The 25,388-nt window shown below is 56.9% G+C and overlaps 9 protein-coding genes across 9 annotated transcripts; 6 read left to right on the plus strand and 3 right to left on the minus strand.

Annotated features, from left to right (window-relative positions):
* Positions 1 to 106: 106 nt before the first annotated feature.
* B0I36DRAFT_246313 (Rec8 like protein-domain-containing protein) lies at positions 107 to 2,120 on the plus strand (the record flags this gene model as incomplete). Its single annotated transcript, XM_046150223.1, has 2 exons — positions 107 to 370; positions 447 to 2,120. 2 exons carry the CDS (start codon positions 107 to 109, stop codon positions 2,118 to 2,120), a joined length of 1,938 nt encoding a protein of 645 aa, XP_046010139.1.
* Positions 2,121 to 3,123: 1,003 nt separating this feature from the next.
* B0I36DRAFT_364552 (RNA polymerase II transcription factor SIII subunit A-domain-containing protein) lies at positions 3,124 to 4,584 on the plus strand (the record flags this gene model as incomplete). The annotated part of the gene is made up of 3 exons (XM_046158982.1): positions 3,124 to 3,181; positions 3,351 to 4,164; positions 4,248 to 4,584. The coding sequence occupies 3 exons, from the start codon at positions 3,124 to 3,126 to the stop codon at positions 4,582 to 4,584; spliced, it is 1,209 nt and encodes a 402-aa protein (XP_046010140.1).
* A 750-nt stretch (positions 4,585 to 5,334) lies between these two features.
* Positions 5,335 to 6,277, minus strand: B0I36DRAFT_326913 (ubiquitin-related domain-containing protein). Its single transcript, XM_046154399.1, has 3 exons — positions 6,047 to 6,277; positions 5,802 to 5,884; positions 5,335 to 5,605 (listed from the first exon to the last, which is right to left on the minus strand). The coding sequence occupies exons 1-3, from the start codon at positions 6,128 to 6,130 to the stop codon at positions 5,509 to 5,511; spliced, it is 264 nt and encodes an 87-aa protein (XP_046010141.1). The 5' UTR covers positions 6,131 to 6,277; the 3' UTR covers positions 5,335 to 5,508.
* Positions 6,278 to 6,804: 527 nt separating this feature from the next.
* B0I36DRAFT_326917 (band 7 family-domain-containing protein) lies at positions 6,805 to 7,754 on the minus strand. The gene is made up of 2 exons (XM_046154400.1): positions 7,294 to 7,754; positions 6,805 to 7,222 (listed from the first exon to the last, which is right to left on the minus strand). The coding sequence occupies exons 1-2, from the start codon at positions 7,744 to 7,746 to the stop codon at positions 6,902 to 6,904; spliced, it is 774 nt and encodes a 257-aa protein (XP_046010142.1). The 5' UTR covers positions 7,747 to 7,754; the 3' UTR covers positions 6,805 to 6,901.
* A 509-nt stretch (positions 7,755 to 8,263) lies between these two features.
* On the plus strand, positions 8,264 to 9,676 carry B0I36DRAFT_326919 (hinge domain of cleavage stimulation factor subunit 2-domain-containing protein). The gene is made up of 3 exons (XM_046154401.1): positions 8,264 to 8,559; positions 8,620 to 8,745; positions 8,813 to 9,676. Exons 1-3 carry the CDS (start codon positions 8,508 to 8,510, stop codon positions 9,526 to 9,528), a joined length of 894 nt encoding a protein of 297 aa, XP_046010143.1. The 5' UTR covers positions 8,264 to 8,507; the 3' UTR covers positions 9,529 to 9,676.
* A 3,456-nt stretch (positions 9,677 to 13,132) lies between these two features.
* On the plus strand, positions 13,133 to 16,274 carry B0I36DRAFT_326920 (uncharacterized protein). Its single transcript, XM_046154402.1, has one exon. The coding sequence runs from the start codon at positions 13,584 to 13,586 to the stop codon at positions 16,116 to 16,118; it is 2,535 nt and encodes an 844-aa protein (XP_046010144.1). The 5' UTR covers positions 13,133 to 13,583; the 3' UTR covers positions 16,119 to 16,274.
* A 1,114-nt stretch (positions 16,275 to 17,388) lies between these two features.
* Positions 17,389 to 18,343, plus strand: B0I36DRAFT_137551 (uncharacterized protein). The gene has a single exon (XM_046148315.1). The coding sequence runs from the start codon at positions 17,617 to 17,619 to the stop codon at positions 18,214 to 18,216; it is 600 nt and encodes a 199-aa protein (XP_046010145.1). The 5' UTR covers positions 17,389 to 17,616; the 3' UTR covers positions 18,217 to 18,343.
* A 1,991-nt stretch (positions 18,344 to 20,334) lies between these two features.
* B0I36DRAFT_364559 (uncharacterized protein) lies at positions 20,335 to 20,958 on the plus strand (the record flags this gene model as incomplete). Its single annotated transcript, XM_046158983.1, has 1 exon — positions 20,335 to 20,958. One exon carries the CDS (start codon positions 20,335 to 20,337, stop codon positions 20,956 to 20,958), a length of 624 nt encoding a protein of 207 aa, XP_046010146.1.
* Positions 20,959 to 21,672: 714 nt separating this feature from the next.
* Positions 21,673 to 24,600, minus strand: B0I36DRAFT_364560 (dipeptidyl peptidase IV N-terminal region-domain-containing protein; the record flags this gene model as incomplete). The annotated part of the gene is made up of 3 exons (XM_046158984.1): positions 21,673 to 21,803; positions 21,934 to 24,501; positions 24,588 to 24,600. The coding sequence occupies 3 exons, from the start codon at positions 24,598 to 24,600 to the stop codon at positions 21,673 to 21,675; spliced, it is 2,712 nt and encodes a 903-aa protein (XP_046010147.1).
* Positions 24,601 to 25,388: the final 788 nt, after the last annotated feature.

Here is a 25,388-nt window from a genome sequence, read left to right on the forward strand (position 1 = left end):
CCATCCTCAATGAGGAACTCTTCATCAGCAACATAGATCGCGTAGTTCAGTCCAATCTTGCATCTGATCGCTACGAAACCCTCAGGGCCCCCGCCGCGCTCTCGCCATGTTTTACTCGGAGACGCTCCTCCAGAAGACCGGGCCTCTGGCTCGCGTCTGGCTTTCCGCCAACCTCGAGCGCAAGCTCTCAAAGACGCATATCCTGCAGTCTAACCTCACGGACAGTGTCGACGCCATCATTACACCCAATCAGGCGCCAATGGCCCTCCGTTTGAGTGGCCAGCTGCTGCTTGGTGTCGTCAGAATCTACAGCAGAAAAGCGCGTTACTTGTTGGATGATTGCAACGAGGCGCTCCTCAAGATCAAGATGGTAAGCCACGAATGCATATTTCGCGCTCAGCCTCGATCCATTCGTCCCTGTGCTCTCGTGCTGACCGAGCCTTTAGGCCTTCCGCACAACTGGCAATAATGACTTGCCAGAGAATCTTGGCGTAGCCAACCGCGAGGCTCTTATGATCCCCGATCGGATTACCCCTGCGGACAACCTGAACACCCTTCCCGCGTTCACAATGCCGAATGCCGACTTCCTGCTCAGCCAAATGGACGAGGTCGATGCCACGCCAAGCAGCACCAACTTTGGTAAGGCCCGCAGCAGGCCCAGCAACAACCGTGACATCAACCTCCAAGAGGATTACAACAACAGCCAGTTCCTCCAGACTGATAACTTCGACGACAACGGCCTCGACCTTGTGCCCGTCGACGACGACCTCGAGCTTGAGCTCGACTTCGGCATGGACATTGACGAGCGACCCAAGCACCTGGACCGCAGCATCGAAATGGGACGAGATGCTCCAGCTGCGCGTTCTATTGAAGACGACATGATCAGCGAGATGGACTTCCCGCGGGCAAAGGGTGCCGATGCTGAGCCCTCATTGGCACTGGACCTCGGGGACGGCGTCATGATTGCTGATGGCGACGGAGACATCATGATGGATGGTGACGATTTCCAATTCGATATTGGTGATCAGTCCGCCATGCCCAACATGGCTGGTGCTCGGGATGCCACCCGCGCCCGCATTTCGGAGTCCCCACTCTCAGACATCGATGAGAATGTGACCCGGGATCTTGAAGAGTGGAAGCGCCTCAATAACCACAGCATCTATGAGCCCGGCCAGGAAGCCGAGGACGTGGAGCCGGCGCCCCAGAAGAAGTCTAAGAAGAAGAAGGTCTTTGCCCTTGATGCTGCCACGCAGCTCACCAGCGCTCACATCAAGGAGCAGCAACAATCACATGACAATATCCTCAAGGAGCCCAGCTTCATCTCTAGGGACCCTTACCTCCTGGCTCTCTTGGAAATGAAGCACAATGGTGGATTCGTATCCAGCATCATGGGCGATGGCCGTAGCAAGGCTTGGGCCCCCGAGCTCCGTGGATTACTTTCGCTGGAAGCCTTGCACTCCACAAACGAGCTGAAGCGTAAGCGTGATAGCGGAATTGCCGACATCAGCGATAACGAAAACACCACATCCAAGTCCCCGCGCCTGGAGCTAGGCGACGACGACGACGACACTCTCACAGGTCCTGCCGGTGGACTTGGCGACCGGACTGCTGGTCCCGACGGTACTATGCTTGAGATTCCCGCCGACGACGGTGTCGTCATGAACGATGACGATGGATTCGCTGATGGCACAGCCCTGCCTGCTTTCGACGACACAACTGTCCCCATTGTCCATCCTGCGGACAGTGGGCCTGTCTCGGTTGGCACAAAACACGCAGTCCACATTTTGCGGGACCTCTTTGGTGCCGAGGCCGCCCAGAGCGAGGAGAAGCGGAAGAAGACTGCTGTTGTGTTCCAAGAGCTCCTGCCCGAAGGAAGGACGACGAAAGCTGACGCCACCAAGATGTTTTTCGAGTGTCTTGTCCTGGCCACAAAGGATGCCATCAAGGTTGAGCAGAAGGAGGGCTCACTAGGTGGCCCAATCAAGGTTCGCGGCAAGCGTGGCCTGTGGGGTGCCTGGGCTGAGCGGGAAGCTGGCGGCGAGATTGCCAACCAGGACGAAGAGTCGAGACCAGAGCCGACGATCGCTAGTGCGTCACAAACAGTAGCGGCCGCCGCTTGAGTGGCGTGGAAATAATTTGGATAAAGCGCCGACCGGTCATTTCACTCCTGCGAGCGTCTTGGATTTGGAGCTGACCGGCTCGGCTCGTGTACAAAGGTTCCGGCATGTCTTTGTCTGTATTTTCCAGCCATCTGGTTTCGGCGGGCGTTACACGGCGTATGGTGAAGTCGGGGCGATACCATTCTTTCGCGGTATTTCTTGGTTGACATGAAAAAAGAGAGCATCATGACGAGAAATTACCACTTGTTGGCTTATGAGGGTTCTGTGGCGGCCCTCGTGTTGGCTTATGATTCTCCGACTTAGATAGGTCCATAGCAACAAAACATTACTTTCAAGGACGTTGTACGTATCATGACACTGGTGATGTGAGTACAGTTTGGAACATATTGGAAGCTGTGATTGCAATGCTGGGTGTCGTTGATTAGGAGCTATCTGAGTTTCTTTCCGGCTTGACCCATCGAGCGGCGAAGACGGGAGCTCCCCGTTCAACCGGCCCACTATTCAATGCCAATGGGGCCAGACTCGCGGCCGAGACGTCAGCAAGCCGCGTCCGGGCGCTGCATCGTGTCCAGTCATCCAAACTCACTTTCCTTCAACATCCTTCTTGCAAGACAATGAAGCACCCAACCGCTGTACCTTGCACTCTCTACGCTCCACAGAGCCATCCGCCAGTGGCCTCATCGCTGGAACGAGAACGGGCCGCTTCGAATGGCTGAGCAAGCATCACCCTGACGACCACCTCGGCAGACTCTGTAAGGGCCGCATCGCATCGAGTCTTCGAGGTGTTGACCCGTGGCGACAATTCCATCTCAGACGGCTTGCTTGCTGTATTGGACATAGCCGACGATTGTGCGACGTGATATCGCCTCGATTCGAGTTCTCTGCTGGACATACAAAGGTATTGTGAGGTTCTACTCCAAAGTCTTACTCGAGCAAGCCATCGAGACTGTCAGTGCTTGGGCTGTGCTACATTACTCCCGCGCATCATCAGTCCTTCTGCACGATGCCGACCAAGTCGCTATTCGAGCTCTGCACCGTCGTGTGTCTGAAGCACATCAAAGGTCAGTGACCCCCCCGGCGCGTGTTCTCGCAAACTCCCGTGGCCGTTTGCCTTGGACAGCGCGTTCGGCCATGCAGCACATCTCCAAATAGCTCCTACACAAGCCGCTATCCTGCTACACGTGCCACGCCCTTCCCATGAGACTAATTCCTCAAATTCCATGGCACCAGAAATCACCGACATCGGTCTGACGCCCTATCCGGCCGTCCGGCGGATCCTCCTGAACATCAACAGCGCGTCACAACTGCGACAGCTCGAGCTCGCCTCGCCGCACCTCGAAGGAGACGACGCGGAGTGCTGGATCCGGCTGATCGACAAGGACTTCCCCGTCCTCTCCAAGAAGCACAACTTTGAGCCCAGGAACCCAGCCTCATGGCACAAGGTGTACTCCAAGTACCAGCGGCTCGAGGAGGAGACGAAGCGCGCGGCCGAGGAGAAGCTCAAGAGCGCGTTCGCGGGGATCAACAAGGAGAAGGCCAGCAAGACGTCGTCCGTCGTCGACTTTGACCGGCGCAAGCTGCCCAAGCTCCCCAAGGATGGACGGGGCCTGGCTGGCGTGCGTAGGGTCAAGGGCCAGCCGGTCGCCTCGACAAACGGCCTGCGGTTCACGGGCGGCACCAAGACCAAAGTCACCGACGCCAAGAGCATCATGCGCAAGGCGCGCCGCGAGGCGGCTGCCATTGGCGCCCGCAACAGGCTCGACACCAACTCGGCGAATCTGCGTAGGGACCAACTGCAGCAGGCGCCCAAGGGGTTGGTGAACGAATACAAGCTCAAAGCACGGCCCGTAGAGAGAGGGATGCCGTCTGCGGGAGGCAGGATCGCGACTGGGATTATGCGACCGCCTGTGCCGTCTGTCAAGCGGATAGACCGGGACCTCGAGGAGCGCGAGGCCCGGCTGCGGAAAATGACGAGCTTGGCCAATACGAGGCGCAACACGACTGTCGTTTCGGACGACGAGCTAGATGACGAAGAGGACATTGGGTACGAATATGAGGACGAGGGCTACGACCACGGCGGTGCAAGAAACGGAGGCGGAGGTGGCCTAGACGCAGACGATCTCGAAGACATATTCGACGAAAGCCCGGCGCGGCCGTCATCACAAGTGCGAACCTCGTCCTCCTCACGGCTGCCCTCGTCATCGTCGAGTCGGAGACCAGGTGGGGGTGGTCTACTATCAAATGCCCCGGGCGCTGGGAGCAGATTATCAACCACGGCGTCTTCTTCAAGCAGACCGAGCAATACTTTCAGGCCTGGTGCACAGCAGCACTCTTCGCCGCCGCCGCCAGTGTCACGGAGCAGCAACAACTCCCCGGCAAAGCCAGCCTCGGGTTCATCGTCAGCAGGGCCGTCAGTGTCCCGAGGAGCACCACCACCACCATCAGGAGCATTACTGCAGCGTAAGCGTAAGGCCGCAGACGTGTTTATGAAGAAGCCGAAGCCCAAGATGGCACGATCGAGCTGATCAGGCTCGCTGCAAGCGGGGAGGTGGCTATCTGGACAGCAGATTGAATAGCAGACTGAACCCAGACAGAGATGGACGCGTTTCGGGGGAAGTCCACCCTCCTGGATCTTGTCCTATTTCGGCACATACCCGACAATTAGGCAATGAATTCATGGTCTCGAAACAACGTCCAGATGAGCAACATTTCAGGCATTTACGACCTCGGAGCAGGGTAACTCATATCGGAATCTCAAGAAGTGTAGTGCACAAAACCAGCATGTCTAGAACAGGATAGATTTCTGGCAATTAAAGTCCCGCGCAGACTTCGTTGTTGTCAAAAATCGGATTAAGTCATGATGCGAGTGAAAAGGTGTGGACATTGAGCATGGGCGGTATGCCTCCTCCACAGCGGTTGTTCTCAATGTATTCGGAGGTGGTACTATTTCATTTCGTCTATCTTTGGCGCTTCGGACACACCATGTGCCTCTACGGGGCCTCTGGTCGAAGAAGTCCTTGTATGTGCATTTTGTATCTGGCTCCTAACGCCCCCCTTTGTTATCAGCTGTTTGATGATGATTTGAAAAAAGAAGCCTTGTGTTGGAAAAAGGCAAGTGCTTGCTTTTCTTTCCTTCTTCTCGCAGAGTATGCAATTTCCTCGCCATCTCAGCGAGCGCGCGCGCGCGCGCGCCACAACAACAACGCTCCCCCCCCCCCCCCCCATTAAAACCAGACTAAAGTATCACACCCGTGCCATCTCAGGAACTTTCTCACTCATACGCATGGCTGGAGTCCGGTTTCCCCTCATATCGATCGTGGTGGTCGAGCTGGACAAAAAGGGCTGTGGAGAGACACAGAGAGAGTGTGTGTGGGAAGTTGGGGGGTATCTATTGCGAAAGTGACGAGCCGCCACGCAGGGCGAGGACCAAGTGTAGCGTCGCGCCGCCCTCGAGGGCGTAGTCGGCTGCGGTTTTGTCGTCGACCCTGTTTTGTTTGGAAAGGAAGTGGGCAGAGTTATTGTTAGTCCTTGTGTGGTTTTAACGTAGGAAAGAAAATGGCCTGAGGGATGGGCGCTCTTGGCCACCAGCACAGTCGCTCGGCACACAAGAAGCTAAGGAGGAAAGGTTGGCAGGTCTGGGCATCTTTCTGGGGAGGGGGGGGGGGTGCTTTTCGAACATACATCTGCTTGCCGCCGTAGATCAGGCGCTGCTGTACGGGCGGGATGCCTTCCTTCTCCTCGACCTTTTCCTTGATCTGCGAGACCTGTGGGCGTCCAAACCGGATAGATTGTCAGTGAACTTTGTTCCTAACAGTTCGAGTGTTGCGCCGGGTGTTGCATGCTGCTTTTTGTAGTGGCGGCTGGCTTCGGGCGCGCACGCGTATCTCGAACTTTATCACTAGGTCGGGGGATATCGGGGGGCGCACCTTGTAGTCGGCCTCGATGTCGAGCTCGATCTCCTTGCCCGTGAGGGTGCGGACTCTGGAAGTGAAAGAGGTGGACGTCAGCATTCTGCGGGGTGCAAGATGTCGGCAAGGGCGCCGTCTGGTTTGAAACCGAGGCCAGCAAAGCTCATGACGGTGGGCTTGACGGGGTGAAAGAGGCGCTGCATTGGGGACATGCGTTTGTGCTTACTTGATCAGCATCTTGTCGGTGTGGAACGGGGAGTTTGGAGAGATGGGAGTGGTTCTGGAGGTAGAGTACGGCTGTCGCGAAGGTCCGCTCGGAGCGTCTGGTCGGTTTGTGGAAGAGGTTCGCAGTGTATGAAGATGTCTGGAGGAACGCGGAAGGGAGCAGCCAGCTCGGTGATGGAGTTGTTGGATGGTGGGGTTCCCTGTCATCGGAGCCCATGCATTGCCTACGCCGATGCAATGGTCCCGCTAGGCTACCCGTGGGGTCAATCACACCTTGACGCCCGCAAAACGAGGTTGTGGCAAGATCATGATGAGAAGTGATGACATATCATAGACTACGATCCGGTGCATTCTGACGATCACATTGGAGGCAAAGCACGCTGAAATCCATGGGATCAGTCCGCCCTGTCCCCCCCGGACTTGTGACGAGCTCGGGGAGAGTTGAGTGGGGTCCCGGAAGATGCATGTGGTAATCGCCCTTCACATCTTCATGGATCCAAGCTTGCACGTCGATTGAGCCGCGCTCACTCTGGCTCCGGGAAAGACAAATATGCAAATCATGTTGGCTTCTTTTGGCGGAGGTGAATATGCTACACGGATTAGTCCCTAGAGTTACAATGGAGATTATTTCTTGCCAGTCCTTCCCTTCTACTTGTTCGAGCTGTCCCCAAAGACGTTCAGGCCCAGGCCCTCGGAGTCGAGCATCAGTCGGTTGCGGCCACCCGACTCCTGCATCTGCTGAGCAATATATCTCGCGTTCTCAATCTTCTTGAGCTCCACGTAGGCCTTGTTCTTCTTGATAGCGTCACCGATGAGCTCGGCAGAACGAGCCTCACCCTGTGCCTTGACGACCATGGCCTGCTTCTCCTGCCGGGCCTTGTCCACAATGAAAGCCGCGCGTTGCGCCTCCTGCTGCGCGACCTGCTTGGCCTCGACTGCCGCGGTGAACTCCGGAGAGAACGCGAGGTGCTTGATAGTATCGTACGTCAGCTCAGAGTTTCACATCCATGTCTCCTAACTACACAAAATCATGCACTTACCGTCAAGGAGACATCGTCGAGGACAATGTTGAAGCGGGCGGCGCGGACAGACAGGTTGTCACGGACCATTTTCGCCACGCTCTCACGCTGTGTGATCAGTTGGCTGGCGTTGAACTGCGCCACCACGCTCTTGAGGACCTCGTTGACGATCGAAGGCAGCACCCGCTCGTCGTAGTCCTGGCCGAGTGTCCGGTAGATCTGGGGTAGCTGTGCAATGTCGGGCCGGGACAGGACACGGCAGGTAATGTTGACCATCTGCAAGTCCTTTGTGCCCGTAAGCGACGAGACGTTCCTTGGCCGGGCCCGAACGTCGTAGGTGATGGGCGTCTCGAACCACGGAATCATCAGGTGGGTGCCTTCGCTGTAGATCTCCTTGCTCACGCCGTTTATCCTGCGGTACTTGATCGCACGGTGACCACCGTCGACGTTGAAGAGCGAGTTGCTGAGCACCATGGCGCCACCACCGAGAAGGATCAGGCCGCCGAGCGCACCGAAGGCGCCTCGAGGTGGCCGTCCGCCGGGGAAGCCGCCGCTGCCTCCGGCCCGCTGCGCCTGGCGCATCATCGACTGCGCGCGCTCCATGAATTCGTCTACCGGGCGCCGCGACATCGTGAGAGTTGGTCTGAGGTGCGAGAGGCGTCTTTGGTGTAGGCGGTCGGAGAAAAGAGGCCGGGTTGTCGTATGCTCGCTGTTTCGACCAGGTACTGACGAGAAAAGCTCCCAGGTGTTCTGCAAATAGCTGCCAACCGAGTTCGAGCCTGGGGCATGAGAATCCGTTCCGCAGCCACGGAAGCTGGAGCTGCCTGGTGGTGGTGCAACTGCTAAGCTCCACGCCTTCCCATTGGCCCAAAGGTGGGCGCTAGGCTACCCGGTACAACAGTGAAATCATCACCTGGGTTCTTCACACGAAGTACTGCCCCACCCAGATTGCGCGTGGAAGTGACTTTGCCTGAGCTTGACCAGCGCGCGCCGAGGGTCGAAGCTCCAGAGACCAGTCGCCCTAGCGTTTTGAGCCTCAAATTGTTCCATTGCAGCGAAACTACGGAGCAACAACACACTACGGCGCATTCAAATTGCCTTCACGATTCTTCTAGATACAACCTTGGACGCCGCAACTGTCAACTCTCGTAGGCATCCGAATCACGACACATTGCCCTGGGACATCTGCATCACACACCTCTGCAAACCACCCCAGTCGGCTGGGCAGTCTCGTCATGTCGAATAAGGCACCATCGCGCGTGGTGTTTGTGGGCAACATCCCATATGGTACGTGGACGTGTAGATCGCTCATACGACGGCGAGACACTGACCACACTTCTATCTCAGGCCTCTCAGAGGAACAGATCAGCGACATCTTCAGCACAGCGGGCAAGGTGCTGAACTTCAGACTCGTCTACGACCGCGAAACGGGCCGCCCCAAGGGGTTTGGATTTGCCGAGTATCCAGATGCCGGTAAGCCTTTATGCTGCCCCAAACTTTCCAGCGTATATGACTGACGCAAGTCTCCTTGGTTTGACAGACTCTGCCGCTTCTGCCGTTCGCAATCTGAACGACTACGAAATCATGGGCCGGAAACTGCGAGTCGACTACAGCAGCGAAGGAAAGGCCGAGGAGGAGGACGGCCCAATGCCATCGAGACCAGCGCCGACCGCCAACTTCTCACAACCCGCCAACGGTACTTCACACACAGCCAACCCTGCGGGCAGCCTGCCGCCGTTACCGCCTGGAAAGGAGCTGCCCCCAGGTGTCACCGCGACCGATGCGATCTCCCGAACTCTCAACACGCTGCCTCCCGCACAGCTGCTCGACATATTATCACAGATGAAATCGCTGGCGAGCACAGATGCGGCGAGGGCGACAGAGCTGCTGGCGCAGGCGCCGCAGTTGTCCTACGCGATATTCCAGGCACTTCTGCTCATGGGGCTGGTCTCGCCAGAGGCCATCTCCTCTGTGGTAGACACGAGTGCCGCGCCTCCACAGATGCCGCCGGCAGTCCCGCCAGTGGGTTACCCGGTGCCGCCAGTGCCTGGCTATCCTGCGGTGCCCACTGGCACACCGCCGGTGGCTCCCCCTTACGCGCCTCCAGTGGCCCCGGCCCCTCCGCCGGCTGGCGATCAGGATGCGCTCGTGAAGCAGGTCCTCAGCCTGCCACAGGAGGTTATTGACCAGCTGCCCGAGGCTGAGAGGCAGCAGATCATGACGCTGCGGGCGACGCTCATGGCGCAGATGAGATGAGGGGGTTTATCAGTGGAAGGGCAGGAATTGCGTGTTTTCGTAGCGATTATGGCTCAGTGCCTCATACCCAATATCAGATCGTGGCCAATTGAGTAGCCATCCGGAATTTATACAGAAGTCTCATTCTTGCAGGTGGACACGTGAAAATGGGAAACCGTGCAGACGACCGATCGTCAAATCGAAATGCTGGCAGGGCGGAGTGTGATCGGCAGGTTGTCTCGTTTTGCCAGTCTCCAACATGGCGGATCATTCTGCCCAGACGTGGCCAGCGTCCGTACCTGGTCTACATTCTTGCAATATACGGAATCTGCCTACATGCACAATGAGAATCAGGTTCCATTCACTTCGGTGCTCTGAAAAGCATCCCAATGTACTATTTCGCCCATTCGTCCGATCCAGCCCGAGTGTCTTACGGCATATCGTGGCCGAGTGGTCGCCTTAGTAGGCGCGCTCTCCCTTCAGCTGCATAGGAATTGACTGCGCACAACGCAACCCTGGCAAAAGCAAGCAGATGCGCTGGAAGAAACGGTAAGATTAGCTAATACTATTTTTTCACAGCTCTCATCTCATCTCGGCAGGAAAGTTAGCAGCTGCGAGACAACAGACATTCTCGTCACGCTCATGCCGCTCCAAGTCTCGATAGTATGCCCTAGGCGCAGAGTGCACTGTCCTTGAGGGACGAGGTCATTGTAGTTGCATTTATGGTCCAGTGACCAACGATGCCCGATTACGGCGCGGTCTCATATCCGACGACTCTGGGTTCCTGACGGCGAAAAATTCGTGATCCAATTGATACCGGCCAGATGCCGAGACCCTTTCCATAACAGTGAATCTGCGAGGCCATGCCGATTTGCCTAGGACTTCATCGTGGCCCGCGGCTCCTCCTCGTCCACGTCGAAACCTGCGAAAACCAGCGCAATGGGCCTTCAAAATTTTATGAGTGGTCGTTGCACCGATTGATCTGACCTTGTTCCTGCAGGATCTGCTCCAGAAAGGTGGCAGCCCAGTCGCCGACGGCAGATCACCCGGATCGGGCGCGGACCGGGGCGTTTGTGCGGGCGGATCCACTTCTCGCGGCGACGGCGCCGGTGGCCGGGTTGTCACCCACGGTGAACTCTGGAAGGTCTGGTTGGAGACAAGATGGCCTTTGCGAACGAAGCACTCCCAAGTACGCCCGCTTTGGCATCGCCCTGGCTTCGTCTTTGCTACCAGCTGACACATCCCTGAGCGCTACGTTTCCCGAGATCTAATTGGCAGCCGCCGAAAGTTCGTCTTGCACCGGCCCACAGCCCCGGCTGCCAGAGCCGGTGCCCTCGGGCCGTGCTTGCTCCTTGGGGGCAATCCTGCACAGGTCACGAACCAAGCCGCTGTGCATGTTCGACAAAATGCTCTACACTGGCGTGGCCTAAAGCTCTAACGCCTCAACGTCACAGGCCAGCCACGCGGATGCCGCGAAGCCGCGGGCTGACGTGCCACGATGGGGTGTGGCAGGAGCTGCCGACGACGTTGTGAAGCGGCTTAATACCTGGGCATGACCCAAGTCCCTTACATGGCTGGGCGCAGGTTCGGAGACATTCGAGATGGTCAACGGGCTGGCCAGCATCGAAAGGAGTTAGCGTATGGTACTCCGGGCACGCATACTGATACTTGGCACGCTGCACAGCCGCACCACTCGGGCACTCCAAGGCGTTCATTGGCTGGCATCCTGGTACCTGACACCATACCCAGGTACACCACAGTCGGAAGGCGTTCATTGGTTCAGTGACGCCCTACCATGTTCGCACAACCGGTACTGCGTAGGATTCAAGACTGTAGATAAGTTCAGATGCAAACCCACGTCTCAAGACTTGGACTTGACTTGGATCAACTTGGCCATTCAGTAAGAGCGGGCAATCGCCATTTATCAGTCGTTGCCACAATATCGTCTTTAAATTTACCTGGTCGTCTCAATCTCAACACCACCCTACGCGTACCACCGTCCTTAAAACACCTGCATCACACTACTACTACCATGTCCGAAGAACTGGCGTGTACGATTGTCATTGGCGCCATCCAAATCGGACTGGCCGTGGCTGCCATTATCGAGCGCCGCTACCCCCGCCAGGTCAGATGTAAGCCAAAACACTGCCGCTCCTTTCTGGCCTCTTCCTCTTAAAATTCTTTCAGCAGGAATGCTGACTTTGCATTCTCAGATGCAGACATTGAGACACAGGCCCTTTGATCTGGCACGATCTTTGTCCACTATCGGTCCCCCTTCCGAATCCGCTGTATGTAACATCAACCATTTTCCAAAAAACCGGCGCACCAGAAGGGCAACCGACGACACCAGGCGAGGTCAAACAAAATGGAGCAATATAAGAGAACACTAATGATGTAACCATGAAGGGTCACCAGAGAGCAAGGCGTGCAAGAAGAGTACGCATGGCCGAAGGGGAACATGTCCAGTGACAAAGAGCCTCTGACCAGCTTGACTCGTAATGTGTTTTCGGAATTGATATATCCAGGAATATACTGTGGGCAGAGTATGTGGGAATATACCTCTGGATATTAATCATATATGTAAACTACCATAAGGTAAGTACAAGCAATTGCAGGTGCAATGATCAACTAGATGCCGCGTTGGTGACCCACAAGTCTCGACTATTGTCGACGCATTGCCCCATCAAATAGAGACAAACCTGGAGATTTTGGCCGAATCGGGCAAGGTGCCGACCGTTGTGTTGAAGTGACACACAAAAGTCATAATACTTTGGAACCCATGCCACTTACACGGGAGCCTCACAGCTTGGCATTTTTGTCTCCAGCTTTGACACGCTCCACAGTGTTGCTGGCTGATGTAGCCTAGCGTCAGAGCCGCAAGGGAAACCATTCGTTCTCGGCGGTGGCTACAGCAGGGATGTTGGCAGGGGCTTTATTCCAGGCTTGGTGCTCGTGGGGGTCCGCAGTGGCTGCTGATCTTGGATCTTGACAGGGCTGCTTCTCGACTTTGCTGTAGGTGAGTCCTGATCTGCAATTGTGGCTACCGGGTCGGGCCCAGGCCTCGCGAGACCATTCAGCCGCCCGTTATACCATCCAAAGACGGAACCGACCTGGATGCGGGGGGAGGTGCGGGCCACGTGCGGCGTCTGGTCGGAGTGATCCAGTCCCAAAGGCGTACCTGCCTCACTGCACACGAGTCTCAAGCGCAACAAGACTTTGCAACACCCGCTTGCCAGGGTTAGTGCTACCTTGCAAAGTTGGTACCGATGGCATGAACTACGGCAACTCGACAGGTGAAGGCTGCGAAGCCGTGGAAATGGTAGTCGGCGTGCCGGGACAGAACCTGTGTGGTCGCGTGCCGGTTCGCCGTTTACGGCGGCCTGGGGTAACTGGAGTCCCACGCGGCGGCAGCTTTAGCTCTACTCATCACCGGCAGGTTCGTGATTGCTGGGCATGGGCCCTCTGATTAAAACGGCCGAGTGGGAGTGTGTCTCCGCTGTGGGTGGGGGCTTCTTGGGGTGGTTCGTACTGACATCACCACGCTCTGGAGGAGCCACTCTTGGCTCAGGCCCAGCATCTGCAGCACCCAGCTTCCTCCACGCATGCTTCCCACTCTTTTCTCCATCTCCTCACAGCACTCGTGCGCGCTGGCCGGCTACACCAGGACGCTTCATCCTCGGTCAGCGATTGCAATCGACCGACCCTCTGCTCACACAGACGCATTGCTGCCGCGCAGCCACGCAGGCCGATTGACTCGGCTCAAACACCACACCCACTGTCGGACACCACGAGCGGATCCCTGACGCTCGGCTGAGAGCCTGGGACGTGACACTGCCACTGTTGCTTGCGCTCTCCGCACTAGCACTGGCCTCGACGCCTGTCCAAGCTTCTCGTCCTGCTCGCCAAGCAGACAGTAAAAACCTGCCGCGTCAAGCTTGTCCTCTTTGCAACCCAATCGCCCAGCGCCGCCGCTGCGTGCCAACTTGCGATCGCTGTGCAGCCGCGCCGTCCTCTCGCCCTTGCAGATCCACCCTTCCGCCTGCAGCCTCGGCGCCGCCGACCAGTCATCGCCCAACATGTCGATGCCATCCGTGCGCCCTGCGACCTCTAATCCACCAGACGTTTCTCCACGCACGACCGCGGCCGATACCGTCCCCGGCTCTGGCTCGTCGACGAATCCGGCCCAGCAACCGTCATCATCATCCAACAAGAAGAAGAAGCACCGTGCCGGCCGCAAGCACAAGTCCTCTCGGCGCAAGTCCATCGTCAGCCGTCCCGAAGGCCTCAACAGTCAGCACGGGCTCGTCGAGGGTCAGACGGCCTCCGATAGCTTCTACTTGCAAGTCAACACCAGCAACACAAGCCTCGAGAGCGAGGCACTCCTCGACCACCGTGCAGATTACCGTGATCAGGGCTTTCGGCGGCCTCGGCGGGCCTCGACAATGATCGGTAGTCCTTATCAGACCCCCGGCCGAGCGCGAACGGGCACAAACTACTTCCCCGACGAGAATGCCGCCAGCGAGCGTGTCCCGTTATTGGGCACCTCTGTCACAGGTGAAAACGATCTTGCCGGCTATGGAGGAGCCAACCCAAGCCGGAAGCCCGATGCGAGCAAGCAAAGACAACGCCGAGGCTCTAGTAGATCCAGCGGCCTCCAGGCTATAGCTCCCCGGACGCCAACAGAGCCTTGGAACGTCAACTATCCTCCATCGGTGCCCGGGTCCCCGACACTGGATGCGACCGACCCCATGGGCGGCTTCAGAGATGTCATGATGCATGACGACGATTCGGACGACCACAGATCACGCCGCAACAGCATGCCCGGAGCCGAGTCTGACGAGACTTTTGTGCTAAATAAAGGATCGCTGGAGCGGAGACATACTGTGGCGCTCGCGCAGCAGGACGACGTCTGCATGCCGCAGGAGACAATGTCGGAACTTGGCGAGTTTGACCCAAATATTGATAGGGACGTGTCATCGCAAAGAACGCGCCGTCGGCGCCGACAGAAGTGGCCCGACCTCGAGCTGCTCGAGGACTTCTCGACACTCGAGAAAGAGAGCCGATCCGAGAGCAATCGACGCGTTAAGAAGATTGCCGAGCCCCAACTGATCGAAGGCAGGCTCCGGCCCGCAAATGGCAAGCGTTGGTTCACTGCCGAGGAGGAGGCGCCATACCGCTTTACGTACTTCAACATTGAGTTTGAGGACACGATCCACAGCCAGACAATTTCGGAACTGCCCCAGGCCGAACTCGGTTTTAAGGAGCTGTTTCTGCCCGATCCGCCAGTCTTGTCTGAATCCAGTGAAGACGACACTGAAGACGACGAATGGCCGACTCAAGGATCTGCCGCCGGCACTAAGAACGGCGAGGCACTTTCGAAGGTCAACACACGCGCAAGCTCGATCGCCCAACAACTCTCAGATAAGCGGGCGGACGCAAACATTTCTCCTCAGCCAGCTCCTCGCACAGGGCCCTCGAATGGGAACTCGAGCAACGGCCATGGCTCAGGTATGGCGACGCCTTCGCGGTCGAAGTCGCCCATCGTCGAAGCCAACGAGGCCGAGACAAGGCTGCCGTCGGCGAAAGTCGAGAAGCAGTTGCGGTACGGCGAGCGGCCTGTGTGGTGGTTGGATTGTTTTTCTCCCACGCAGCGGGAGCTGGAGCTTCTCTCCAAGGCCTTTGGCATTCACCCTTTGACCACCGAAGATATTTGGCTGCAGGAGGAGCGCGAGAAGGTAGAGCTGTTCCGCAACTACTACTTTATCACGTATCAGTCATTTGACCAGGACTCCAAGTCGGACAATTTCATGGAGCCTCTGATGATGTACATTGTGGTCTTCCGAGAGGGCGTCATTTCATTCCACTGGAACCCGACACCTCACCCTGCCAATGTCCGACGGCGAATACGGTTCTTGAAGGACTACGTGCGGATTGACGCGGACTGGATCGGATACGGCATCATCGACGATGTCACGGATGTTTATATCCCCCTGATCCAGAATATCGAGGATGAGGTGGACGACATTGACGATGCCATCTTGAAGCTGCACTCGATCCCTGAAGCCATGGACGCGTCCGGCAAGGACAAGGAGGACAATGAGAAATCATCACCAGAAGCCGCGCCTGAAGGCCATCTCTTGCACCGGGTCGGAGCATGCCGCAAGAAGGTGATGCGGCTGTACCGCCTGCTAGGCACGAAGGCCGACGTCATCAAAGGCTTTGCGAAGCGGTGCAACGAGAAGTGGCAGGTCGCACCCCGGTCCGACATTGGCATGTACCTGGGCGATATCCAGGACCACATTGTCACGATGACGGGCAACCTGAGCCACTACGACGTGATCCTGGCGCGGTGTCACGCCAACTACATTGCGCAAATCAACATCCGCATGGGCGAGCGGCAGGAGGCCACCGCCGACGGGCTGAACAAGCTCACGGTGCTGGGCACCATTGTGCTGCCGATGAACATCATCACGGGCCTCTGGGGTATGAACGTGTGGGTCCCCGGCCAGGACGACGAGGGCTATCTGGGCTGGTTCTTCCTCATCACGGCGGGCCTGCTCGTGTTCGGCGTCATGTGTTACTTTGCGGCAAAGAGGCTGAAGCTGGTCTAGATGTGTACATGTGTGTGTGTGTGGAGAGCGGCAACGGCGAGCACGGCTGTATAATACGAGGCTCGGATATCTTTTTGGGGGTACCTGGCGTCATTTCACTGGACAGGTACGGCGCTGCTTATACTGTGCCGAGAAACAATCAACATATGCTCATAATGGTTTTCGTTTGTGTTCAGTATGTCCCAGTGATCCAGGGCGTTGCTAACCGTTCTAAACTTTTGGTTTCGTGATTCCGGGCAATGTATATACTCGAAACTTGCATCCCATCTGTGGTTTGGCGCGTGCAGTCGGACGTGATTCTGCCGAGATGAGCAATGTAGACTGATTCTTGCCGTCTTTTTGCCCCCGACGCGCTTGGCATGTATCCCAATGCCTACGCATCTGACGTCTTGATGTGCACCTGTATCTGCATATGTGTGTATACGGCTGCGGTTATGGCTAGAGAGGGATGGATCCTCGACAACAACAACAACAACACCGCGGACATCGAAACTGGAGAAGGGGGAGGAGAGATATCCCCAAGAATACACTGGGAGTGTGTGGGGAATACGACACGAGGTCAAACACGACACGAGATCAAACACGACACGAGGTCAACAAGAACAACGCACGAGGTAACTATATCTCTCTTTATGCCATCTTGAATTTTCTTCACCCTTGTGCAGGTAGTTCTAGAGCCGGCCGTGGCCTCATCCGCAGATGACAGACTTCAAAGAAAAGGCACGAATCTCTGTATAAGCCGCCTGGAGACTGTCTCAAATGTCCAATGTCCAATGTCCAATGTCCAATGTCCAATGCCAAGACAAGAGGTACCATACGAATTATTATTATTATTATTCGGTTGACAGGAAGAGAGGTGCTGCTCTCACTCCGATGCTCGCTCTAGTCTGGCCCAATGTCGGTGTGCTGGCTTGTTGGACTGGACTCTCTCGTGACTCCGGGTGCGGGCCGCAAAGGGCATATTGCGAGTCATCGCCTTGTCAGAAAGTGGGTTTTTCTTGTTGGTTGTTGGTTGTTGGTTGTTGGTTGTTGTTGGTCTGAATATGCTTGTTGTCCGCGCAGATTGGGCCCCAGAAAAGGCAGGTGCCTCCGAGCAAAGTTCCAATTTTGAAAGTCTGTCGGCAGGCACCGGCAGGTAAAATGCATTTTCGTCCAGGGTTTTGTCCAGGGTCCCCCCCTTGCCCTTTTGCGCGCCCGCAGAGAATTGACTCAACCGGGGAGAGGAGTCCACAGCCCTATGAGCCTCAAATGCCTCAATGCCTCTGACTAGCTGCCGGCCGCGGCCCCCATGGGCCCCTGTTTTGTCCCTGGCGCCATGTCAGCGCCGAATGGGACCTCTCATCCCAGGCAGCAACCAACGTTCTGACGATATTCCAGACTATGTTGGTCGGGGTTGGCGGTCTGGCTGGCCATGAGTTCTTGGCGAACCCAGCAGACGAGTAGATTCTCAGAGGTATAAATACTTGAGATCTCTCCTCGATATGGCAGGCCCGCTGGCATGAACAGATCATCCCAAACACTCACGTGGCAAACACCCCGTACTGTCGCCATGCGCTCTATCAACGTCTCGTTCATCATGGCCGTGGCCGGCCTCGCCTCGACGGGGGCCGCCCTCGACGCCGCCCATGCCTTCGCCCAGGTGGGCGCCGTGGCGACAACCGTGGACGACGGTCAGCGCGCCGACCGCGCCAGCTGCACCAAGGCCTTCATCTCAGTCGCCTCCGGGCTGCCCACACCCACCGGCGCCCTCTCCTCGTGGCTTGCAGACCAGGACGTGGTAGCCGAGACCGCCACCACCGTCGACGCCTGCGCGACACCCAGCGTCCCGGCACCCCTGACCTCGGCGTTCTCCAGCTACACGGCCGCCATCACCAGCTGGTACTCGGCCTCGAGCTCCGCAGCCGACTCTCTCGTCAGCGAGTGCTCCACCATCTTCGCCGTCTCCCTCCTCGGCGACGCGCTTGACGCGCTCGATGCGGCCAGCGCCAGCTGCGGCTTCGGAGCCCCCACCACGGCTAAACCGGCCGCCGCACCTCGCGCTACCGCCGGTGCCGTCATGGCTGCCGCGGGCGCCGTCGGTGCTGCCATTCTTTTTTGAGGAAGGTCCGCTTAATCCCAGAGCGAGTAGCGAAGAGCAAGACCGGGGAGTTGGACGTGCAGTCGACATGTAGCGTTGTTGAACGATCGGTCTGTACCGTGCATGAAGCTGAACACATGAGAGGAGGAGTCCCGTCTTCAGTGGTGAGACGAGAAGGAGAAAGAGACAAATGTGAGGTCGGACCCTGGATGGCCATATGCAAGATACCCAATGATCTTTTGATATAAGAATTCACTCGAAAAACTTAAGTGTTATGTATGCGGCGGTCGTGCGAGACGGTGAAGCAGTGATGTTGTCGAGAGAGATTGACGAGTCAGCGCTATCGAATTCAGAGGGATGTCTGCTGTGCACTTATACGTATATTAGGCTCGAGGAACAGTTGGCGTTAGGTGGCGTCGGGAAGAGCAGTGGTGGGAGTTTTTGTCCTTCTCCGTCCCCCGAGGATGGGAGGAATTGGGGGCAAGATTTAGATGATGGTATGAGGAAGTCGTCGTTGGCGGGTTATGCCCTTGTTCACTTGCGCTTATGAGCTGCTGACATGGTATCAATAGATAAAGAAGACGATCCTTCTACCTAGCAGGCTGTAGCTTTCGGTCCTAAAAGGTCAATTGAGAGTTTCAGGCCTGGATCAAGGGCGAATTGTCGGTTGGGAAAGGTTCGGGTCTTTCGCGAATGTGGTCTTCTCGCGGAATCGAGGACCACAGACGGAGATGATGCCACGAGAAACAACGCCGACTTCCACGGGCCTGGGCCGGCCTGGTCCGGTCTGCCGTTGTGGGCAACCGAGGAAAGACGGAACGTGATTGAGAAACGGGACGTTCGTTGTGCATATTAAGGAGCAGACCTCGAAGCTTTATTTTTTGCCCCTGTGCCAAGCCAATGTGCATAGGGCAGCATTGGGAGTGAGATCGAGACTGGAATATGGGGCACGGCATGGATAGTGGAGATGCCGGAAGGGATGGACGGAGCCACGGGTGGAATGAGGCGTGCGTCGTATGGCGAGCCAACCCGAACAGCATGACGCGGCGGTGTTGTGTGGGACGATGGGGGCTGTGCCGACTTGGGACGGTCTGGGGGCTGGCTACATTGGCGGAGCCGCCACATGTTTCGATTTACGACGGAGTTGAGATGGCAGCGACGGCACGGGGGCCAATGGCTGGATGGTTTGGTGGACGCGGAGGAGAGAGGATGATGCGGATGTGCAAGAATGATTGTCTTGGCAGGGCCTGCCGCCAACAGGAACCCCGGGAGCGCTATGAATAGGCGCGTCCCGTTTAAGGGACGAATCAGCCGCCACCATCGCAGATCGATCGCCGGCCCCGTCCTGCATCCTTCCTTCTCGTCACCATGCTCCCTTGGACCTCAGTGCCGACGACGCGGCACACTTGCCCATCACCGACACGCCTCCCATGATGCACCCCAGAGCCATCAGTTCCCCGCCGATTGGCTGCTGCTGCGAGGACCCCTGAGTGCCAGCTGGGCAGCAGTGGAGCCTGCCCTCGTGCTGTGCCTCGCCAGGCCATCAATCATTTGATGAATGCCTAGGAACCCTCGCTCTCTTGTGTGTGTGAGTAAGCCTGGGCATTCTCATTTAACCTCTGCTGCGTTTTGGGCTTGAGCTAGGCTGACTGATCGACAGATGGATGGACTACGTACAGCTAAGTCTAGAGGATCATCACCACGACCGCTGCTTCGGCCGCTGGTGTAAGCACCACGGCCAATATGCGGAACACCAGCAACAAGGATCGAGGGCGCCCGCCCGTATGGCATCTTGGCCCGGCCGGGATAGAGTGGATGGAACCACACAATGCCAGCCACCATCGCGGTCGAGCTGCGCAGGGTTGCAGATCCCCGGCTCCTAGCCTCGCAAGGCACCCTTCCATCCGTTCCACCCTTCGAGGCTGTGACGTCGGCCCCTGGTCCAGCTCCTCGCACGACTGATCAGGTCGTTGAACCTGTATAAAGAGACTACCGATGGCGCCCGTCTGCTGTTTGTGGTCGAAAGACACCATCCGAAGCATAGCATCCCGAGACAATATTCCTCATAGCCATCACCAGCCATCAAGCCTTCTCCTTCTCGTCCTCCTCCTCCTCATAACCACCACAACCACCGCCATCATGCACTCCACCTTCTCCATCCTCGCTGTTGCCGGCCTGGCTTCCACTGCCGCCGCCCTCGACGCCCGCAACCTTGCCCGCATTGGCAGCATGGACAGCGACATTGTCGCCCGCCAGGACAGCTCCGACATGGCCAGCTGCGCCCAAGACGTCCTCAGCATCCTGGGCAACATCCCCACCGCCACCGCCCCCTTACTCTCCTACTTTGAGGCCGAGGCCACCGCCCTGGCCACCATGACCGACCTTTGCTCCATTCCGGCCGTCCCCGCGACGCTCACCTCGGCCTACTCGAGCTACCAGTCTGTTATCCTCAGCTGGTACTCGTCCGACAGCTCGCAGATCAACTCCGTCCTCACTGCCTGCTCCGACCTCCCGGGCCTCGAGTCCCTCGCGCCGCTCGTCACCATGGGCCAACAGGCCGCCAGCAGCTGCTTCCCTGGCAGCAGCTCCTCCGCCTCCGTCACCAAGACCGGAGGTGCTACCACCAGCACCACCAGCAGCAACACCGCCCCCACCACTCCTGCTTCCACCACTCCTCCTGCGACGCCTGCCGCCGCGCCCCGCGCCACTGCCGGTGCCGTCATGGCCGCCGCCGGTCTCATTGGCGCCGCTATCCTCATGTAAAGTCGCTGCGCAGAACGAGCGAGCAAGGAGTGGATAGTCTGTTGTTAACATACCTTTCGTATTTCTCGAGCGTGGTCTCAGTTATGGTAGTATTGGGGTCTGAAAGACACCTCTATCTGGAGGAATCATAATAAATAAGCAAGCTATTTTCCGTCTATACATGGTCAATTTACGACGCGTGTAAAGCAAACCTGCCATTTCCCAAGCTGGATGGACTTTCAGGTGTGTTTCCAGAGGTGCGAAAAGACCCCAACATGAAAAGAGAAAAACATGAGACATGGCTTCGCGTATTCAGCAAAGTACACCTACACATACAAAATTTATCAACCGAAGCCAACCTGGGTTTGGCCCTGCATACGCGAGACGGGCCCGCCAACCATGAGAGAAACATGCCATGGATACTGTGATATTCGCTCGACAGCCAGATAAACATTAAGAATCACGGGTTGGCAAAACTACCTGTCAAATAATACTTGTATGTCCCACTTGACATCCGCACCACAAACCCGGCTAGGGTTGTCAATATGTTGACATGTCGAACACATTGGTCTATGAATATACTTATGCCTGTATTAACTCGCTCAAGTCGCTTATAAAATCGAACGACAACAGAAGGAAAAGCCAAAGAAGAGAGGATAACAATGAAATCAAGCCAAAAGCTTCGAGATTGTTTGGCATGGACTGAATTCAGAGGGAAGCCATCCCCATGTGAGATTATCTCCCCTCATTGACTACGACCCCGTAATCAGCCCGCTTCTCGCGCTCTCGCACGTCCGTGGCGGGCTTGACATTGGCGATCTTGAGCCACTCCCCGTTGAAGGCGTTGATCAGCCAGTTTGTGAGTTCTGTCGAATTACGGTCATGTTAGCCAAGTTTACCAGGAGTAGACGCAACTGGGTGCACCAGCTGCAGTCTGAAGTGGGGCTGTGTCTAAGGTCCCAAAGGATTGGGAGATACGGCGAGTGGAATACGTACTATCATAGACAATCACGTTCGCGTTGTGGAAGTAGATGCCGTGATTGCTGTCCGGGAACATGTGCAGGTCGTAGTTCTCGACGCGCGCAAGGTCGAGCTTGTCCAACAACGTCAGCGTGCTCTGCATGTGCACGTTGTCGTCGGCGACGCCGTGCATGATGAGAAACCGGACGTTCTCGGACAGCGCTGTAACGTTGCTGATCGCGGTGCCGTCGTAGCCCTCACTGTTGTCCTGCGGCGTGAGCATGTACCGCTCCGTGTAGATGCTGTCGTAGAACCGCCAGTCCGTCACCGGCGCGACGGCCATGCCGTACTTGAATGTCTGGCCGGCGTCGGTCTCGAGGGTCTTGAGGGTCTGGAAACCTCCGTAGGACCAGCCCCAGATGGCCACGCGCGAAGAGTCAATGTACTTCTTGCCGGCCCAGATCTTGGCCGCGGCGATCTGGTCGTGCGCTTCCCATTGGCCAAGGTGCTTCCGGACGATGACGCGATGCTTGCGGCCCATGAAACCCGTGCCGCGGCCGTCGACGGTCACCACGACATATCCAAGGCCTGCGGCGACAAAGGCTTGGTAGTCCACGGAGAAACCCTTGTCCACGCTCTGCGAACCCGGGCCCGAGTACTGCTGGAACAGGACTGGATACTGTTTCTTGGGGTTGAAGTGCGGCGGGCGGCGCTCCTTGTAGTTGAGCTGAACGCCGTCTACCTCAATGGTGCCAATATCGATGAGCGGGAGCTCGTGCTTCTTGGCCCTGTCGGCCAGCTCGCTGTTGTCCTCGATGAGGTAGTTGAACGACTCCGAATTGCTGGGCGTGCTGACGACCCGTTGTTGAGGGATGCCGGGGCCACGGTAGGTGAGCAAGGCATAGCCAGCCTTGTCGGAGAAAGACACACCATAATAGCCTTCTTTCGATGTGTCTGTTAGTGGCTTGAGATCCGAGCCATCCAGTTTTACGCTGTAGACATGTCTTTGAACAGCCGACTCCTTGGTAGCCACAAAATACACCAGGTTTTGCTTGAGATCAACCGCCCGAGCCCCACCGTCGACCTCCCACTTGCCAGAGGTCAGCATGACTGGCTTCTCGGCGTCCATGGGGCTGTAGTATGCAATATGGTCACCGTCCTCATGGATAATGGCATCCAGATAGCCATCGTGAGGACGACCATTGTCGGGATCGGCAGGGATGAAGGTTGTTTCGTGAGAGATCTCGAACCACCCGCCATCAATCGCGCCAATGTCGATGGTGCGCACGGTCTTGCCAGTACGAGCGGTGACATCAATGAGGACAACCCTCATCACGTCACTGACGCGATTCGTTTCCTTGATGAGAACTTGACCATTTGCCCACAGCACATCGGTGATGAGGAGGTTCTCAGGCTTGAAACCTCCGCCGATCTCGACGGAAAACATATCGCCTTTGGCGACGTCATAAAAGAGGAGATCAACGAATGGGTTTGGAGCACCGGCCTTCGGATACTTGAGCTGCTGAACCTCGGGGTAGCTCTCCTCCCCAGGAGCTGGCGCTTCCCCGCTAGGCCGGTCGATGAAGAATTGGATAGGATACTCGGGGACCAGGGTTTCATTGGTCCGCAGGAAAGCAAGGAAATCGCCATTTGTTGACCACCACGTCGCGCTGTTGTCGCCAAAGACCTCTTCCTCGTATACCCAGTCCGGAATGCCGTAGAAGAACTCGGGACCTCCATCCGTCGTCACTTGCACGATCTGCTGGCTCTCAACCTTGCGGAGGAAAAGGTTGTTCGCGCTCGTGTACGATATAGACTTGCTGTCGGGGCTCCACTGTGCGAGCTGGACCCTGAGTTCGGGGGTCTTCGAGTCGAGAGGCTCGGCAGTCTGTGTGTCGACATCGAATATCCAGTAGATTGCGGTGAACGAATGGCGCCATACACGCTTTGTGTCCGTGGCAATGAGGACCTTCTTCAGATCAGGACTTGGCCAAACATCGTCGGGGGTCATCTGACGACCAGCAGCACTGAACCATGAGGTCTTCATCAACGTCTGTGATGACAGCACCCCTGGGTTGGACGCAGCGCTCTCCTCATCCATTTTCCGCACATCCTCCACAACAAGATAGTCCTTGCCCATCGCATCCTGCTCCAGCAACAGACCATCTTCGCCGTTTGCGCCAGCAATCCAGCTGATCGAATGCGCCTTCGGCCGCCAGTATCCCGATAGCACCTGGTCCAAGGTAATCTTCTTGCCGGAACCCTTTGTGCTGGTCGCTGCGGGATCGTGCTCTTTAGAGGATGCGCTCTGGTAAGACTTGGAAGAAATGAACGTCGCGAGGCCACCAAGCCAAGATGCCAATAGCAGACCCGCCAAAATGAAAATGATGCGCTTCAGCTTGTGATCCATGCCGCGTCCAGCGCGCGCCGAGGCGGACCCGCCGAGGAAGGCATCCTGCTCATCGTCCTTTAGTGGATCGTCATCGTCAAAGTCGTGGGTTCGATTGTTGTTGCGGCTCAACTTTTCGCGTTCGTCGATGCGGTCGAAGACGAGGCTGGTCGTGGAAACAGAGGACAGGGAGTCGCGAGGCTGTGCGGAATTGTCTGGCGCCTAGTCAGCTCTTGGTACCCAGAAATAAGCGCTCGTGTGGCCGGTCATCTAGACCGACGGCCAACTGTGATTGACTGACCCATCTTGTCCATGCTTGTCACAGCAGCCAGCTGCTGTCCTCGGCGTCAGGAGTCGTGATTGTGGGATGGCAGCTTATCTTGGCGTCGCGAAGGCGCACAACATCATCCAGATGCTGCCAGCCAGGGGACTCGGGGTTTACAGCTATGCAAAGACCGAAGTGCAGAATGTTGCCACCGTGGGGATAGCTTGTGCTCACTGTTGCGGCGTGGTAGTCTTCTTGAGTCGCAAGCAGGGAGTCGTCGTGCGGCCACCTGGTTGGTGATGGTGGAGATGTCGTTGGCCTGGCCCCACAAATCCGGAGGAGTAGTGGCATGCCTTATCCACCAGGCCAGGAACGCCCATGTTTTGTGTGTTCGTCTGTTGACGCTTCTCGAAGCAAGCGCTCAATGCACTTGTCGAGTTAGCACCACTCTTCCCTACACGCTGCATTCTTGAACCACACTTTCTTCTCTGTCACAACTGTAATCGTGCTGTGCCATTCTACAATCAATGCCAGAAACCCACCACAACCAATGAAGACATGTACCGAAGTCTCAATGTCCTTACAGCTCACACGACGTGATCGACATCACCTTGGACGATGAAGATTGTGCAGGCGTGCCAAAATCGACCGGGCCAAAGCCTCGGAAATGGCCAGCTTCTTTGAAGTTGCACCATGAGCAACGATTCAAGGTGCAGTGGTTCGTCTTGGCTCACGCGTCAGCGACGGGATAACCTCCTTTGCGTCCGCCGTCCCTTCGCCGCTCCATCAGCAGGAGCCGGAGCATAAGGAAAACATCAGTCCGGATGCGACAGGCGG

Source organism: Microdochium trichocladiopsis (genome assembly GCF_020744255.1).
Source record: "Microdochium trichocladiopsis strain MPI-CAGE-CH-0230 chromosome Unknown B0I36scaffold_7, whole genome shotgun sequence".
Lineage (NCBI taxonomy): Eukaryota > Fungi > Ascomycota > Sordariomycetes > Xylariales > Microdochiaceae > Microdochium > Microdochium trichocladiopsis.

What these genes read in the sequence shown, in the direction of transcription:
- B0I36DRAFT_326913 (XM_046154399.1), bottom strand. Translation starts at nt 6,130, where the DNA reads ATGCTGACGTCCACCTCTTTCACTTCCAGAGTCCGCACCCTCACGGGC. An exon ending in ACATCGAGGCCGACTACAAG is followed by an intron (nt 5,885 to 6,046) that starts GTGCGCCCCCCG and finishes GGACGCCCACAG; the next exon opens with GTCTCGCAGATCAAGGAAAA. An exon ending in ATCTACGGCGGCAAGCAGAT is followed by an intron (nt 5,606 to 5,801) that starts GTATGTTCGAAA and finishes CAAACAAAACAG; the next exon opens with GGTCGACGACAAAACCGCAG.
- B0I36DRAFT_326917 (XM_046154400.1), bottom strand. Translation starts at nt 7,746, where the DNA reads ATGGTGCTCAGCAACTCGCTCTTCAACGTCGACGGTGGTCACCGTGCG. An exon ending in TCGACGATGTCTCCTTGACG is followed by an intron (nt 7,223 to 7,293) that starts GTAAGTGCATGA and finishes GATACTATCAAG; the next exon opens with CACCTCGCGTTCTCTCCGGA.
- B0I36DRAFT_326919 (XM_046154401.1), top strand. Translation starts at nt 8,508, where the DNA reads ATGTCGAATAAGGCACCATCGCGCGTGGTGTTTGTGGGCAACATCCCA. An exon ending in TGTGGGCAACATCCCATATG is followed by an intron (nt 8,560 to 8,619) that starts GTACGTGGACGT and finishes CTTCTATCTCAG; the next exon opens with GCCTCTCAGAGGAACAGATC. An exon ending in TGCCGAGTATCCAGATGCCG is followed by an intron (nt 8,746 to 8,812) that starts GTAAGCCTTTAT and finishes TTGGTTTGACAG; the next exon opens with ACTCTGCCGCTTCTGCCGTT.
- B0I36DRAFT_326920 (XM_046154402.1), top strand. Translation starts at nt 13,584, where the DNA reads ATGTCGATGCCATCCGTGCGCCCTGCGACCTCTAATCCACCAGACGTT.
- B0I36DRAFT_137551 (XM_046148315.1), top strand. Translation starts at nt 17,617, where the DNA reads ATGAACAGATCATCCCAAACACTCACGTGGCAAACACCCCGTACTGTC.